We start from the raw sequence: 16598 nt of genomic DNA on the forward strand, positions 1-16598 counted from the left end.
TTTGCAAGGAAGGGGGATAATTGCTTCAGCATACTTTTTAAGTTGACTCGAGTTTAAAACCCTGCACCTGAAGCAAACCACATAAGTCCAGCGAGGGGGAAACATCTCTCTACTCCCACCCTGTGGAAAATGTTTTATCGAGTCAGACTTTGTTCAAAAGCAACCACGAACTAGGCTATTCTGTTACAACTAAAGGCTTTTTTTATGTCATACAAGTCCTTCAAACATCAAGTTGAATGTACTGAAGCACCCAAGGTGAGTACTGAAAGCAAAGAATGGCTCCTATTAGTATTGAATTCCTGGATTCCGCTGTTAGAGGAATAAAAGCAAAGTAAATTGCAAATGAAAGGGGTTTATAACTTTACAGAGTAAGAAACTATATTGAAAATCTTATAAATAACTATAAGTCTGAATAATCGCTCCACAAGTTAAGTGTGTGCTATTGCACTAATGGTTAATTTGTTGCTGTGCCACATGGAACTCTAAGAGCTTTTATATTGGCAGACTTGCAATAAAAGTGGAGATGTTCAAATTTTCTCCGCAGAAATGAATCTTGAGAAAGCAGTTCTTTGATGAGATGGTAGATATACCATGACTTGGGTGACTGAGAGACCTCACAGGCAGTTCTTTCATGACTTAAGAGCTCAAGATAAAATATGTGAAATTCTCACACTCTACTCTGAATATATAATCTGAATCCGTTGCACAGCTAAATACAGTTGTGTTTGCTGGAAAAGGCATTAAAGAAAGAACGACAACCTAGCAGTCCGTCAAAACTGCCCTGAACGTCTTTACGCGACGCCTCAAATCGTGCTCTGGTCGAGAGGAAACTTCAAACGATGCTTCGGAGGTAACAGTTCAGGGCTGAGAGGGAAGTGGCGAGAGTCGAGGGATTAAAATGGAACCAGGCCGGAAGAGTCTGGGTGAGGATCTTTATTTCAGGCACGGAAAGAGAGCCTCTTCCTCTGGTGGCGCCAGACCTCTGCTGCCACTGTTCCATTTCCTCTTCCCCCTTCTGGCCTGTGTGCAGACTCCTCAGCCACCTACACTACGTGTCTCCATCTCCTATCATCCCATCTAACCTGACCTCCAGCTGCAGCCAGTCATTCTGCAACTAGGAGTTTGTTCAAGTCACCAAGTGTTGAGCAGAAAAAGTGAAAAAAGAAAATAATAATAAAATGAAGCTGCTGGACAAACATCCTTATAAATCACTTTTTCTTTATTTAAATCAGCGTTAGGCAGTTATGCTATGAACAACACAGGAAATTAAAACAAAACAGTGACAAAAAAAGAAAGACGTTAAAACATGAGATCCAGTTAACGTTAACTGCACTTGGCACTGGATAGACGTTCATGGAAAAGAGGAAAAAAATATACACATTTATCATTACTCAAAATAGAAGTGCCTCCAGTAATCGTTAAGGTCGATCGTTGGGAGTTCAAGACTGGAGTACTTAAACATGATCCTGACAGCATGTCAACTTTGATAAGATTTTATTAACCCGGTTTTAGCGACGCTCTGATTCAAATAGAACTCATCCAGAACCTGCGACTGCCTCCGTGCTTTGGAGGATCTGAAGGAACGTGACACGCGAGGTACTTACAGCGCCGCCGCAGTTTGAAATACTGCCACAGCTGCTCCCACCCATTCATTCAGCTTGAGATTTACATCCAGAGAGGAGGCAGAGGCAAGGCTGTTTGATGAGGAACAAATAGTTACCCCCCCCCCACTCCAACAAAGAAAATCACGGCCTCACCACCCACTAACCCCAAAGTACCGTCACACACCCGATGTCAAGCTCAGGGGCTTTATTTTGTGTATTTGTCCCTTTATAAATCAACCGTTAATTCTTCATAACAAAAAGAGAATGGAGGAAGTTCTGTTACAACAATACACTCCATTTACAATAGTAATAGTGCACAGCAACAAAAAGGGAAAGGAAAAAAAAAAACTAAAGATATAAACTCAAAAAAGCAAGAAGTAATCCCTCTCCCAGAAAAGAAAAGTCATGATATTGTTTATAAAAACCGACATAAAAATGTGATCAGTTCTCGCTCGCCTGGAACAGATGCTGAAAGCGGCCCGAGGCTGTTTGTGGTGGACCCTGATTGTGACATTTCAGACGCTAAGTTTCTTATTTGCATCATATTATCGCCTCTAGAGGTTTAACAAGGGAGAAAAACTAGACTTTCCACCTCAGCTTTGGGTTTTACCTGTCAAATTTACTTGAAACCCATTTGCAGATTGTGAGGCTTTAACCTGCTCCACTAGTGAAAACTCCTAATAGTGTGGCAGCATTAACCCTTCAAGCCGTAGTAAAAGCCAAGTAGAGATTTTGGTGGAAATCTACAAGTGGTTCTAAGGGCTAGCGAGGAACAAGTGTGAGCCAATCCCAAACCAGGAGAGAAGAGAGAGGCAGAGAGGAAAAGGAGAGGAGAAGAGCGGGGAGGTGACGGCTCGATTCTCGGATGTTAGAGCAGAATCAAGAGCCGAAACAGAGAAGAAGAAGGATAAATAGATATATACTCTGCGATGTGGGCGAGAATGTTAAGTGTGTGTTGTGTATATGCGTGTGTGTGTGTGTGTGTGTGTGTGTTGTGTTCTTGTCCGTCCAGTGCTTTATCTGACGGTGACTCCGAGTTTTTCCAGCACGCGGACTCCTTTCTCCTGGTACTCCTCCCGGGTCAGCCAGAAGTTGTCCTTGTCCTTCATGATGTCGGCCAGCACGGCTCCACCCAGGAACACCATGTGCTTTCGCCTGGGAGGATCCTCAATCCGGATCTTAAATTTCTGCAGGACAAAGGAGAGAAGTACAATAAGTTGGCGATGCTTCTAAAAAAGGAGATTTGCATCCACATTCAACCCAAAGGCCTAAAAGAGATTTGAGACTGGTTCACATCAAGTTAAATGAAAGGTGATTAACAGTTCCCATTAATGAGTTAGCACAGAGATATTTGCATGTTTCCTGTAAAAACAGGAAGCTAAGGAAGCCACACTTGTCTCAAAAAGAATACACTCTGCTCTGATTGGTCCGTTCCACCTATCTGAGCAGGCACTGCCCACCGCTCCTCTCCAGCTCTACAAGGGAGTTAATCAACATACGTTCTTGTCTGTGCTTTTGTTGTTGTCAAACGTCATCAGTCGCTGTACAAGTACTGTTCTGACTCAAAGTACGCATCCGACCAAGTCATAGACCGGAAAACAAAGAGTGGACACCCAGTCAGCTCCTCAAAAGTGAAGCCAAAGCATGCGGCCCTCCCCCTGGTGGCTGGCAGCCGTATAGGTTATAAGCTCCACCCTGGGCCAAACTGAAACATCGCAAATACATTTTTATTTCAACAACACGTTTAGTCATTTTAAGTGGTTAATACAATGCTGTGGTCAAGCTGCCATTTTGATACATGGATCAAATGAGTCCAAATGCCTGGACTCTACTCGGAAGTTTGGACCCAGAATGCATTTCACGGGGGTCATCAAGTATGTTGCTGTTCCAGTTGCAGAATGACCCAAGTGGAAGTGATGGCATTGATAAACTCCATCTGTCATAAGATCGGCCATCGAAACCTCAGGAAGCATCTCATTTCAAAAGTGCAAGATGAGTCATGAATATTTTTTTCAAAATGTTATCTATGAAATGACAAACACTTAAATGCCATTTAACATGCAGAACTAGGTTTTCATTGACATGTAGAAATACATTAAGCATTTAATTTGATATCATATAGAAACATATCGAAACCCAATGAGACCAATGAACTAGAAGCATCATGCCATCATGTCAATATTTTCAGCTGTTCCTGCAATATAAATTGATTTTTCCTAAACACTTTACCATAATGAGACAAAGCAGTTCATAGCTTAAGTAGGTAGCAGTAGTGACAACGTTTATCGACGATAGCTCAGATCCCACTGACTGAAAGATCAAAAACGACACAGAATGTCTATATCTACGCTCGCTTGCTTGTTCTTAGCTTCATGATCGTTAAGGTGTTCAAATAACAGATGTTGATTCAACTGTGTTTTCATTTTGGAGGCTTTTAACTGTGGCTCAGTTGATTAATGAGCACTGTCCTCATCCAATAAAAAATAGAATGTAATGCGTTTTAATAAAACATTTTGCCGGAAGAACCAAATTAAACTCGTGCTTTTCAACATCTGCAGATATGCCGCTAATGTTGGTACATTCAAATCCAAATTAGTTCATTCCTGCCAAAGCAAACTGCCATACTTTCAGCGCCTGAAGCAGTGTGGCTGATGTAGCCTTATCAAGAACACATCACAAAAGAAGCTGTGAACACAATAATGACAAACTATTATTATGTTATAAAACTGGTATAGTTGCAATTTTTAAAATCCAGCAGATAGTAACAGTGTTAACATATATTAAGAGTCATTTTTTAACAAAATTTTTAAACGAATTTAAACGCAATATTTTAATTTCCTGTGATCTGTTTTGGTCTGTGCAGATTGGGGAAATGTGTGTAGAAACTGTCTGCTACGTCTGGAATCGACACCAATGAGAGCTGTGAGACTGAACTCAGACAATAAACTTTGTCATAAGACAAAAACAATCAGCTGAAAGACACCACAACTCTCGAGAGCCAGGGGCAAACTGCAGAGTCAGGTGATTATTCTCTGCGGGTTTGTCACAACGGGCAACACATTACATAGTCATCTGACCCTCTGTTAATCTACAACACTGATTAATGCAACTTTAAAGAGTGTCTCAACGGGAGCCGTGGTCATGTCAGATACACTACTCTGTCCAGTGATGACACATTTTTAAGACGGAAAAACTACAAAACAAACCACTCCTTCAGCCGAGTCTGTGTCCAAACACTCATATTTTCACCAAATAGGGTGAAGGATGCAGTACGTTGCTCACGTGACTAAACCTCTAAATGTAGTAACAAACAAACAAATGAAGGTGCTGGCGATAAATTTTGTGTGTGTGTGTGTGTGTTGTGGAGGGGGTTATTTAGCCACATTTCTGCAGAAAATTGTTAGTGAGTGTTTTAAGAGTTTTAATGTATTTTTTGATGCTTCTGCAAACATCCTGTCAGCTACTTCTCCACTTAACATCAACTCAAAAGCCTAGAGAGTGGAGTTCTTGGTATAAACCTATCTGGAGTCTTGCACACGTTTGTGTAACTTTTCATTAAGGATATTGGAGGATGCACTATACTAAAGATGTTTCCATTCCAAAGCAATATAAACCATTTGAGAGAACGGAGGCCGGCTGCAGTTGCGGGCAGAAACGCACATAATGACTTAGAATTAAACCTATGAGTCATCTACGGGGCTTTGTTTACAAGATGGCTCGGTGGAATATGTGTCTATGGGATGCTGACGTGAAAGCATACCATAGTAATATTTTTACAGAAAAAATATTTATGGCTTTGAACACAACTCTGCTTTTTTTGTCTTTTTTTTCTAATTTAAACGTTACCTTTAACTCAAATCAATGTCTGTAGGCCTCTGGCACTACCTGGTGGTGGGTTGCGTGCACTGCAGCCGAGTGACCAGTAAACTCAGAAGTGGCTGAACAGTAGCTGCGTGCAATTCAAGGTCTTAATTTATTTTACCTTGGCCTCCAAGTGTAAGGAGACACTGTCAGATGTTGCAGTTTACTCACTAAAGGTAGTTCACTGCTTTCTCGCATGTGGGGAAAACCACACTCAGACAAACTTAAACAAACCCAGAGGATCAGCTGGAAATATTAATTCACACAAACTGAGAGGCTGGGCGCAACAGAGCCAGACCTCAGCTAATCTGAATGCACCAGCAGCCTCCTACAACAACAGCCCCCTTTTTTAGATCACACTGGCTGCAGAGCAAACAAGTTCTAAATTAGGCTAAAATTAATGGCCTGGTTTTTCACAGTCACACTGTCAACCACATCTGAGCAGTTTTAGCTTGGAGTCAATAACACTCGCCACATTATAGTCAGTTATAGAAGGGGCAATAAGGGTTTGAGTTTTCTCACCGAAAGCTTCTCCACATCTCCCTTGAGCACACGCTCCAGGTACAGCTGCTTGAGTTCCCTCTCTAGTCGAGACGGCAGGCCTGGATACATGGTGGACCCTCCTGACAACACGATGTGTTTGTAGAACTCAGGCCTGAGGACAGGGACACAGAAAAGGGGTTAGCAGGAAGAGACCAACCACTGGTGGAAAGAGAAGCCTCCTAAAATAATACACGTAATGACCATGTCAGGTCAGAAAAGTTGAAAATTCACTTCCAAGGTGTGCTTTTATTCTGTATTAGCAGCTGAAGATTTGTAATGACTTACTACACTAACATTTTTAAACTTTCCATACATAATAAAACATTAAGCTTAAACTCCTCTGTTGCTTCACTGTTCAGCCGACACCACAAAAATACTAAAATGTCTGCATGTGTATTCATGCTGTTAATGCTACAGCGGAAATACTGAGTCACTCTGGGAAGTATTTAATGATGTGTCTGGCGATCTTTATTGACAGTGCAGTGTATATGTGTGCAGTTTTGTTGGCCTCACCTGGTGTCTATGTCAGCCGCTTGGATGGTGTTGAAGAGAAGCTCGGCCACTCCGACGCCCTCCACGTTGATGAGGTGGGGTTGGAACAGAGCCTCGGGGGCCTCAAACCGCTCTCCGCCCACCTTGATCACACGACCATCTGGCAGCTGGAGATGAAAAGAGAAAGGAAACAAGAAAGTATGACACCACTGTAGAGGATTTAATATTAGAGGGCACTCCGGGGTGTAAATCCTGACTGTAAGGATCAAGAATGATGACTGAAAATTATAACTTTTAAATATAGCTTTATGAAGAACAATTTCGTTTAATGCTGTGGGGTATAAAGATCATCCACCACTCATGATCCAGCATAGCAGGTTAAAGCACAGAGAGCGTAGCCTCCAAACTGAAAGTGTGTGACTATAAAAGGGCTTCATTCAGCAGAGGGCAGTGGGAGGAAGCTGAGCCCAGCCACCGCCGCAAAGTGGCTGCACAGGAAATGATGTAACGCACAGTTCAGGGCCCTTCGGCCACAGTTACATTGCCCTCCTTGTTTCAGCACACTTGTGCACACAAAACGATACTTACACATACATGTTCACGCATCTATACACCTACACGCACACTTGCCTACACTAACCCAAACACACATGGTCACAGTGAGCTCTGAGACACAACATGTGCTCGGCAGGGCGTGCAGTTACACAGACTGCAGGGCCGACGTTTAGATTCTGTGGTTCCCTCTGCGGGGAAAAGGACCTCGGAAAGAAAAGCAAGTCTGGTGGAGGAGCACTGCACCCCCATATGTTGGAGTCCCAGTGAAAACAGTTAGTCAGCAGCACAGCCCTGTCCTGTCCTGTCCTAAAAGAGGCAAACACAGCCACTGACAGACATGTGATAGTCTACTTGGCTCAGTGCTGAAACAGATTTAGTTACCCCATAATTTTGGTTACTTTACAATAATGCCACCTTTGAATAACAAATCTGTTGGGAGGTATCCATACTACAATGATGCCATTTTTAAGATGAAATATGAAACATGGGCACGTGTGGCATGCATGAACCCTATTTACAAATAAAAAAATTTGACTCAAAAATGACTCATAATCACTCAACATTATGACAGGATAAGTGAATAACGTTGACTGTCTTGTTGCAGTTCAATGTTATGCTGGAAAACCTCTGGACCTGATTCATGTGGATGTTACTTAGACATGTATGACCTACCTAGGCCAGACTAAGCACCCCCACCCCCATAACAATGATACTGCTTGATGGCAGCAGCCATCCCCAGCAGGATACAGCCTGACACAGACACATACGCAAGAACAGTTCAGGAACAAACCAAAAAATCACGAAGAACAACACAAGGCGTTGACCTGGCCTCCAAATAGAGGGTATGCATGTCTCGTCACAGCCAGCGAAGTCTCCGTGGTTACGGCCGATGAGTGGCAAAAACTGACAGTTAAGCATGGCATTAGTTTATATCATAGACTTTAATAGTCTATGATATTGTAAACTGTAAAATTAATTTAAAAAAAAAGGTGAAAAGCTGTTGTGCAATTGACTGCACCAACAGATTTGAAAAGCAGTCAGATATATTTTTACAGATTCTCCGACTCCCAAAGAAAAGACAAGTAAATGGATCATTGCATTAGAAGAAACAACTGGAATCCAGGCACAGAAGCCTAGTGTTGAGGTTTTCTATTAGTGGCAGGTAATATTAATTTATGCCGTATTTTTTGAAGAAGTTATACCTTATTTGTTAAGTTTCATTCTGGAGGGCTGTCAGAATATTTGTGATCACTCCTCATCATCCTTTTAATGCTACAGTATTGTCTGGCTAACGTTACTTCTCAGTAAAGCTCTTAGCGGTAGCATCTTTTATTTAGCTACATTTATCATACTAAATAAACTAACTGAAACTGAGGCTAATCCACTTTTCCAAACCCATACTAGTTTGTATGGATCATCGAGTCCAATTGTCCTTAATTTGATCTGACAATCCACATTTTTCCTGGTCAAGCTGCATTTACTGATACATTTCACCATGTTTTTGCCAGAGAGTCTATTCTCTATATTTCAAAACAATTAGGTATCTGTGGGATGATCCACAGATACCCCTCAACCCATGGGACCCAAAGACCTCCAAAACAACATTCTGTGCCCAGACTTCACAGGACACCCACAGAAGGCCCACATCCATTCTCTGATGAGTCATAACTGTTCTGGGGGGACCTACACAATATTAGGAAGGTAGTCATAATGTTATGCCTGATCGGTGTAATATGGCTACTGCGTTTTGTTTTGAAAATCATTAATGCACATTTGTTTTTCAAAGACTACAACATCCTCTTCATATTCAGCCTGTGTCCTGACTAGTTTGTCTCTAATATATTCTGATTATTTTTGGATTAAAGCATATTTAGTAAATAGGTCAAATGAGAACAGTAAAAAGGTAGACACCATATGCCCCAGGAAAAACATGACTGACCAGTGCAAAAATTATTATATGTTGTTATATCTTGATGCCACCAGAGTGAACAGTACACACACTGTCCAGATGAGGGCAGCAGCTCAATCTTAAGGTCATCTCTATGTTGGTTACCACATTAACTACCACTAACTAACACCAGGTTGTAGACTTGTAGAATTTCTTGAAGACATTTTGCAACTCATCCGAGTAGCTTCTTCAGTCCCAGAACTGAAGAAGCTACTCGGATGAGTTGCCTTTATTCAGCGCCTTTTGGATTACCATGACCTGGATGACTGAGAACCTTCACAGACACACCAGCAGATGATCAACTGTCTGGCTCGATTCTTTCATTTTCCACTTTAAAAATGGTAGAAATGCACATGTGCCTACCGTATATGATTCCACCAGCACGGTGGTCTCCAGCGCCAGCTTCTGCTCCTGCTCGATGTTGTAGCCCACGTAGCATAGCTTCTCCTTCATCATACGTACCGTCTCAAAGTCTGCAGAGTGGTTGAAGGCGTAACCCCTCAACAACAACAACTGCAGGAGATGGAAATAGGGACAAGACATCAGAAATCACGGTTTGGTTGGACAACATTTTACTTATTGTGAAGAACTATCTGTACTTCCAGTGGCATTAAGACCCAGTGACATTCAAAGAAGATGTCAATTTTTACTTCCTAACAAGATCGAACTCCAACAAATTTCTGTTATCAAATGAAATAATGCATTTAATGCCATATTTTGGAAGTAGGATGGTATGTCATTGCAGCATGGAATCACGGTAATAATGTTAGATTTGTACGGCTTAGACTGTCTATATGTAAATGCATCTGAGCTTGGATGACACGTTGTTATTCTCCTATACTCTTTTCGTTGTACGGACCGAACGACAATAACGTTCTCTTGAATATCAAAATCCTGAATCTTCACAAATATCTCTCTGATACTGCTTTGAGAGACTGAATACCTTGATGAGGTAGCGGGTGATGTCCCTTCCTGCTATGTCCAGGCGTCTCGTCAGATGGGGCAGGCTGAAGCCCTCGTACACTGGACAAATGTGTGTCACACCATCACCTGAGTCCACCACCACACCAGTGAGGAGGCCTGAAACAAAAAAACACACACACAAAGCAGTTAATTATCTACAATTATATCAAGCCAGGTGCGTTTGTGTCTGATAGCTTTGTAGCCTAGGTAAACACACCAAACCCGGAAAGAAAACACATCTAGTGTAAGAGCTAACTACTAATAACTGCTCACTGGATGAGAATGAACCCGAGGACAAAATGGTAGAGCTCGTGTACTGCTGTGTGTTCATCTGATCCTGCTTGAAGCACCGCACATTAGAGGGGTCTAACACATCAGCTGATGTCAGGATGTGATATGTCTGCTACCAGGATAACGTGACCGTCTAGACACTGTGGCACAAATATTATGATGTCTGGTATTTAAATCTTTGACAAACGATTTGACGAAGGTGTGGTGGTTAAATACTGCCACACAAGTTTATTTCAACTATTAAAATGAACCCGCCATCTTTTTTTAGAGCTACAGGGCCGTGACTGAGGTGTTGGGTGACGACTGAAACAGTAATAAAGCAACCACTAATAAGAGACCACTTTGAAACTTTTTAGCGTTCTATCAGAGCAAAGTTATTCGTGGTTGAGTGGTCTGAGGAAAGACCTAAAATAAATAATCTGGTGTGAAAACTGTGGAACTCCATAGCTGCGGTGCTGCTCTTACCTTGGGCATACAGTGTCAGCACAGCCTGAATGGCAATGTAGACTCCTCCAAACTGGTAGTTCTCAAACATAACCTATAGCAGAAGTCAGGAAGTACAATGTTTTTCAGGGTGGCTGGCAACACATGTATAAAATTATCTTTTTAACATAAAGCAGAAGTAAAACAATGAAATAATTTCACAGAGGATGAAACACAGTGGCACTTCTGCTATGATTCAAATACATTTCTACGAATGGCAGCTTGATTCTAGTTCCAAAAAAATAATACTTCATCCATTATCTCTTCATAGATCAAATGAGAATAGCGTACTAATAGTTTAACCTTCCAAAAAGTGACGGCAAAAAGTGTACCTCGATAATTTTCTCACGGTTCTTGGTGGGGTTCATGGGGGGCTCGGTGAGCAGGATCTTGCAGTTGCGGGAGTCGATGTTGAGCTTCTCTGGGCCGAAGGTGTAGTCCCACAGGTGCTTCATGTCGTCCCAGTTCCTGACGATGCCATTCTCCATGGGGTAGTTGACCTCCAGCATGGAGCGCAGCTCGCTGGCCTCGTCCCCCACCATCAAGTCCTAGAAGAAGGGGTCAAGTGTCAACAAAGATAAATATTCAGAAGCAGGACAGCATAGCCCTCCATTTTGTGAAGCCCAGTTGGATGATTCAGTCTCACTGGTGGTAAGGATGAGTAGCAGTGTTGGTTTGGGTAATGAATTCTGTCATTCAAGTTATATCAACTGGCCTCTGTGGCCCACCTATCAACTCAAATAAATCTCATCTTCAACATGAACCATCTGTCAGATAACAGATGCATTCACGTTCTACAGTTTAAAACTCAGTTACCCAGCATGCAAAACAAGACATTATTTTCCATGCATCTACACCTGGAAACACTTCCCTTAAGCTACAGTAAACCACTTGTTTTAGTCCCATTCAACTATCTGCGTGCAAGGCAGCCTGGCAATGTAAACAACTGCTGGGTTAGAGCTCAGTGTTAGGCACACAGTCAAGCATCTCATGTTCCACTTGGAGACATCAAAAGCCTACTGAAGGCTGCCATTTTATGGGTTCATCCTGTGCGCTTTGGCATTAACAAAGTACCAGTCACAGGCATCGCCTCCATGTGGTCTCAATGAAAAAAAAAAAAAAGAAAACAGAAAAACAGATGTGCTTCCGTCCAACTCACAGCTGTCTGCCATGCATCCTAGAGTACAGATACTTCTTCTGCACTTGGAAATAGGTGAAACACTTGCTGATTAGTGAAGAAAATGCACTTAACTGGACATTACGTAATTAAATTTTTCCGTTTCCTGCTTCACAATGGCAGGGTGGATAGAGCTGTAATGCATACAGATGCTTAAAATTTGTCATTTGACCTGAGGCGTTCCAGCTGCAGCTGACATTTTAAGTTCTTTTTAGTTGAAAACTGCAGCAAGATTGGTGGGAGTGTAGCTGACAGGATGCACCGACGAGATCAGAGACTCTGAAAATGGAACCGTTCCAAAATCTCTTTTAGCACTCCATCGATAACAGCTGGCCTATGATTCATCGCCGCTATTTCTGTTCACACTTATAGTCTGCAAAGAGGAGTGCATTAACACAAGGTGCTATCTATCTTATTCCCTGGCACTCATTTGGTCAACAACACTTAAAATCGACACCAAAAACAAAAACCAGCCAACAAGTTCAGATGTAGAAGAATGGGATCGGAGTGAGTAAAAAAACGGAGATATTGCGCAAAAAAAAAAAAATGTTAAACAAAGAAAGCTTAATTTTCTGTTGAGATCATAACATAACACAACTCTCCGGAGCAGGCAAGAACAGGAGGCACACACCAACCTGAACTTACCATTTTCTGTGCATTCTACTTCACCGTGAGGGAACAAAACATGGAGGAAGAGGAAGGCAGATACAAAACAAGATGAATAAGCAAAAAAATTGTAAAGGACAGGAGAGAGAGAGAGACTGGTGTCATGCTAAAATAATGTGAAACGATAAGACGTTTAGACCTGATGTTTACCTAAATTATAGGATCAAGTCAATATTTCCAGGATTAAATTTATATGTATATGTTAAATATATTAAACATAATACGTTAATATTTACTAAATATAGATCAATATATTCAGATTTAAATTTATATGTAATTTATTTTACAGTGAATTTAAACCATTTGAGAAATAGATTTTTTTTGCTTACATGAGAACTGTTTTGTTGTTTAGTCATATGAAATTTCATATCTTGATTTTGCGCTCTTGATTGAAGCTTTTATTTTTTTCTTATCACCGGCTTCCTGACCAGACACGCCCTTGGAACCGAGATTTTCTGGTCAAACAAAAACAATAATTTCAGGACTACCGTGTATCCGTACCTTAATCTCAATGTTCCCCACTTTGGCAGTTGAGCGAATGATGGGCCTCCCAACAAGTGCAGGGAAGATGTGCTCGGGGAAGTTGGAGCCTGCATAGCCGCACTTGACAAACTACGAGAGAGAGAGATGAGAAAAGCAGAGGAAGTGATTAAGAAATACGGTTAAGTGCTAATGACATAAAAGTACACCACACAGCAAGACACAATCTGTCAACAGTGCACTGAACTGAACTGACGACCACATCTATTTATAAAACATTCATGGAGAAAATTATATATATATATTAAAAAAATCATAATATGGTACCTCACTGCTTTTCACATTTTCAAACATGACATCAATAATACCAGCAATACTTTTGAATTAAAGCATTGGAGGACACTTATTACCATTAGCTAGCTATGTATTTAGATTCAGGCCAAGCATACAGCTAAACTCTGATATCTGCAGAACTAGAAAAATAGTACCTGAGCTGCATCGTTTGATTTAAAAAAAAAAAATAAATAAAATGAAACAGGTTATTTTAAAATACCTTTAAAGCCACAATTTCAAAGCTGCAATTATCACCTTTTACATTTCCCTGTTGCAACACACATCTTTATAGATGTGACGCAAAGAGATGTACATCTGCATGCACATTTTTGTGCAAACAATGTTTGCAGGACTTTTACAAAAAGGATAAACATCATAGATAAGTTAACTTTTTGAACTGGTATGGACGGATCCGAATTGAACTGAAAATCCGACATGTAACAAGGATTAGGCCCAATTTTGAGAGTAAAACCACAACTGGAGAAGGTGCTCCTTGATTAATGTTGTTGCAGAACCAGTTAGCTTTTTTTCAAAAACAAACATTTCATGGCCGTCTTTTTTTTCTGGTTTCGCAGGTTTATGTGCTTGCAGATACTCAAAGCCAAAAAGTCCTGATTTTAAAAATGACTGTGGTGTGAAACAGCATGCATCAGAGCTCTGAAAATATGTTGCTGAAATATATATATATGTGTCTGTGGTTGAGACTTCTCTCACTTCCTCTTGACTTTGCAGTTCAACCATAGCACAAAGCAGTTTTTTTTCTGCCTTCACTCAGAGCTCAAAAAAAGCCTTATTAGTCAGTGACGCGCTGAGACAACATCCTCCTTAACTGCTGAACTTAACTGTCCAGATAAGGAAGTCCCTTCATTTTAAGAGTTACCCGTGTGTGTAATGAGAAAATTAGCGCATCAACAAAGACCAGTTTAAAGCATTTTTTTTAATGGACCGCACATTAATTGCTTGTTAGTGTCGGAAAACGCCATATTATACTTAAATTAAGCAGCCAGAGAACGAAAAATCACAACAATGTTTTATTATTTGTGCAGATTTTGTTTTTTGGCTGCTGGTTATTTCCCAGTCTGTTTAAGGGTCCGTTTCTTAAAGTATCTCATTACACACCTACCTACGACTTCCTAGTGATACTTCCTGGGTGTTTAGCAACCCATTAAAACCCCATATTCAATCGGTTATTATAAAGGCAAGTTAAGCGTTAACACGTGCGGGAAAATATATCTAGTGTAGCCTTGCAAGTTCCTTTCTAATCCCTGATTATGTACATTTTATGAACGAAGTTTATTCTAGGTGCTAAACGAGAAAACATAAAGGTGGTTCCTCTATTCACCTGGCACGGCCTGGCTCGCTTAGCGGACAACCAATGCTAGAGTCTGGCTAAGGCCTTGAACTGCAAGCCAGTTGAACAGCAGAAATAACGAATCTGCAAATTCCGTGTGGTTTCCTGAACAGTTCGCTGAAATGACTGACGCAGCCTCCAGACAGTGGAAACCAGACAGCCAGCTGTTACATGCTAACTGGAAAGCTAGCTAGCAGCGTTAGCTTACTAACCGTTGGTTGCAAATGAGACGTTATTAATTTGCTTTAATTTGAGGGCCTGGGCGGACAAGAGAGTCTTAGCTATACATTCAGCTTTTATCTTGACACCCACAACAAGTTTTCGTGCTGTTTCCGTGTCGGGTCTGGATGAATGAAAATTAGCCTGCTAAGTAGCTAGCAGGCTACACACCCAGTTATCGCTAGCTAGCTCGCGAGCCTGGACGCTGACAGCACCACTTCCTGTTTCAGCAAATCGTTCGACATAACGGCACAGTTTAAAACACTCCACGACCTCCGAGCATTCAGAGCCAAGACGGTAACCTTACCCCGGTCCCATTGTCACAGACCACCACTTTCCTTCCCTGGCTGTCCATTATGTAAAAAGCCCAGTTGCCGCTGAACCTCCCTCAACTTTCTTCGGCGAGCCGGAAGGAAGACACACCAACCCGGTGGAGAGGAGGAAGGGAAGGGTGCTCATCCGGTGTGTAGCAGAGCTGCTCAAATGACAGTCACTCCCTCCTACATGCACACATCTCCCACATAAAGCACCTTTGCATTTTATATAATTACATCGATTGTTGCATTTGTAGACTTTTCAGATCACAGGCCTGTGTGCATGAAACATTTAGGCTAAATTAAGCTATCGGTGTCAAAGGAAATGAACGAGCAGTCTGATATATAATTTCATATTTGCATGTATCTCTTCTCTCTAACATGTAATAAATCATGGATGACTCAGCCACTGACTCAGGATGGACAAATAAATTAATGAAGCCTAACTCATTAGGCATTCAATAGGAGACAGGTTAAAAAGTAAGTATTTCAGCGTCACTGCGAATGAAATAAAAAATCTTTACTGTTGTCACTATTATCGTTCAAATACACAAAATGATTTGAATTTCAAATGAAGAATAACAAGGCAGAAGAGGAAGAGGACAAAGAAAGGACAGTGAGAATGTAGAAGATGGAGAGGAGGAATAGAAATAGAAAGAGGAAGAGGAGGGGAATGAAGAAAATGAAGAAGAAAAGTGTGTGTGAGGACAACAATGAGAAGAAGTGAAGTAAGGGGAAGATTAGGAAAGAAGAAGGAGAGAAAGACAACAAGGATGGGGTAATTAAGAAAGAGCAGGAAGAAGAGGACACAGAGGAGGAAGAAGAACATGACAACGAAGAAGAAAAGGGGTAGAGGAGGAAGAAGAAGACAAGAAGGAAGGAAGCAAAGATGGAGGATGACGAGTAGGAGGAAGAAGAAGAGGATGAGGAAACAGAAGAGGGGAGGAGGAGGAAGAAGAATAGCAGATGACAAGGAAGAAAACAAAAGGAAGAGGATGAGGAGATCTTTCTCTTCCTCCTCTCCTTTGTCCTCCGCTTGGATGGAGATGAGGGGGCAAGGAGATGAAAAGGAGGAGAAAGAAAAAGAAGAGGATGTGGGATGTGAAAGAGGAAGATTAGAAAGATTAGAAAAAAAGATAAAGAAAAGCATTTTAAATCCCAAAATTAATACTCAAATAGGAATCTTCAGTGGCTGACGGGCTATCAGATAAAAAGAGATCTGACTTTATTTTTATAAAATGTCATATGTCGTACATCCTCTAGAGGTCAGACAAACGTGTACAGGCCTTATCAGACCAGTCAGGAAGTAGTCTACCTT

The 16598-nt window shown here is 41.3% G+C and overlaps 1 protein-coding gene across 2 annotated transcripts; it reads right to left on the reverse strand.

The window, feature by feature from the left end:
* Positions 1–1201: 1201 nt before the first annotated feature.
* LOC125018671 (actin-related protein 2) lies at positions 1202–15432 on the reverse strand. Of its 2 annotated transcripts, XM_047602735.1 has the most exons (10): positions 15274–15432; positions 13085–13195; positions 12563–12577; positions 11073–11288; positions 10723–10795; positions 9947–10083; positions 9367–9516; positions 6522–6667; positions 5988–6120; positions 1202–2791 (listed from the first exon to the last, which is right to left on the reverse strand). In XM_047602735.1, the coding sequence occupies exons 1-10, from the start codon at positions 15319–15321 to the stop codon at positions 2621–2623; spliced, it is 1200 nt and encodes a 399-aa protein (XP_047458691.1). In that variant the 5' UTR covers positions 15322–15432; the 3' UTR covers positions 1202–2620. The 2 variants fall into 2 exon arrangements, with proteins under 2 accessions (XP_047458691.1, XP_047458692.1); XM_047602736.1 differs by lacking the exon at positions 12563–12577.
* Positions 15433–16598: the final 1166 nt, after the last annotated feature.

This window comes from Mugil cephalus, chromosome 13 (genome assembly GCF_022458985.1).
Source record: "Mugil cephalus isolate CIBA_MC_2020 chromosome 13, CIBA_Mcephalus_1.1, whole genome shotgun sequence".
Taxonomy (NCBI): Eukaryota; Metazoa; Chordata; class Actinopteri; order Mugiliformes; family Mugilidae; genus Mugil; species Mugil cephalus.

What these genes read in the sequence shown, in the direction of transcription:
- LOC125018671 (XM_047602735.1), bottom strand. Translation starts at nt 15,321, where the DNA reads ATGGACAGCCAGGGAAGGAAAGTGGTGGTCTGTGACAATGGGACCGGG. An exon ending in ACCGTGAGAAAATTATCGAG is followed by an intron (nt 10,796 to 11,072) that starts GTACACTTTTTG and finishes CTTCTGCTATAG; the next exon opens with GTTATGTTTGAGAACTACCA. An exon ending in TCACCCGCTACCTCATCAAG is followed by an intron (nt 9,517 to 9,946) that starts GTATTCAGTCTC and finishes CATCTCCTGCAG; the next exon opens with TTGTTGTTGTTGAGGGGTTA.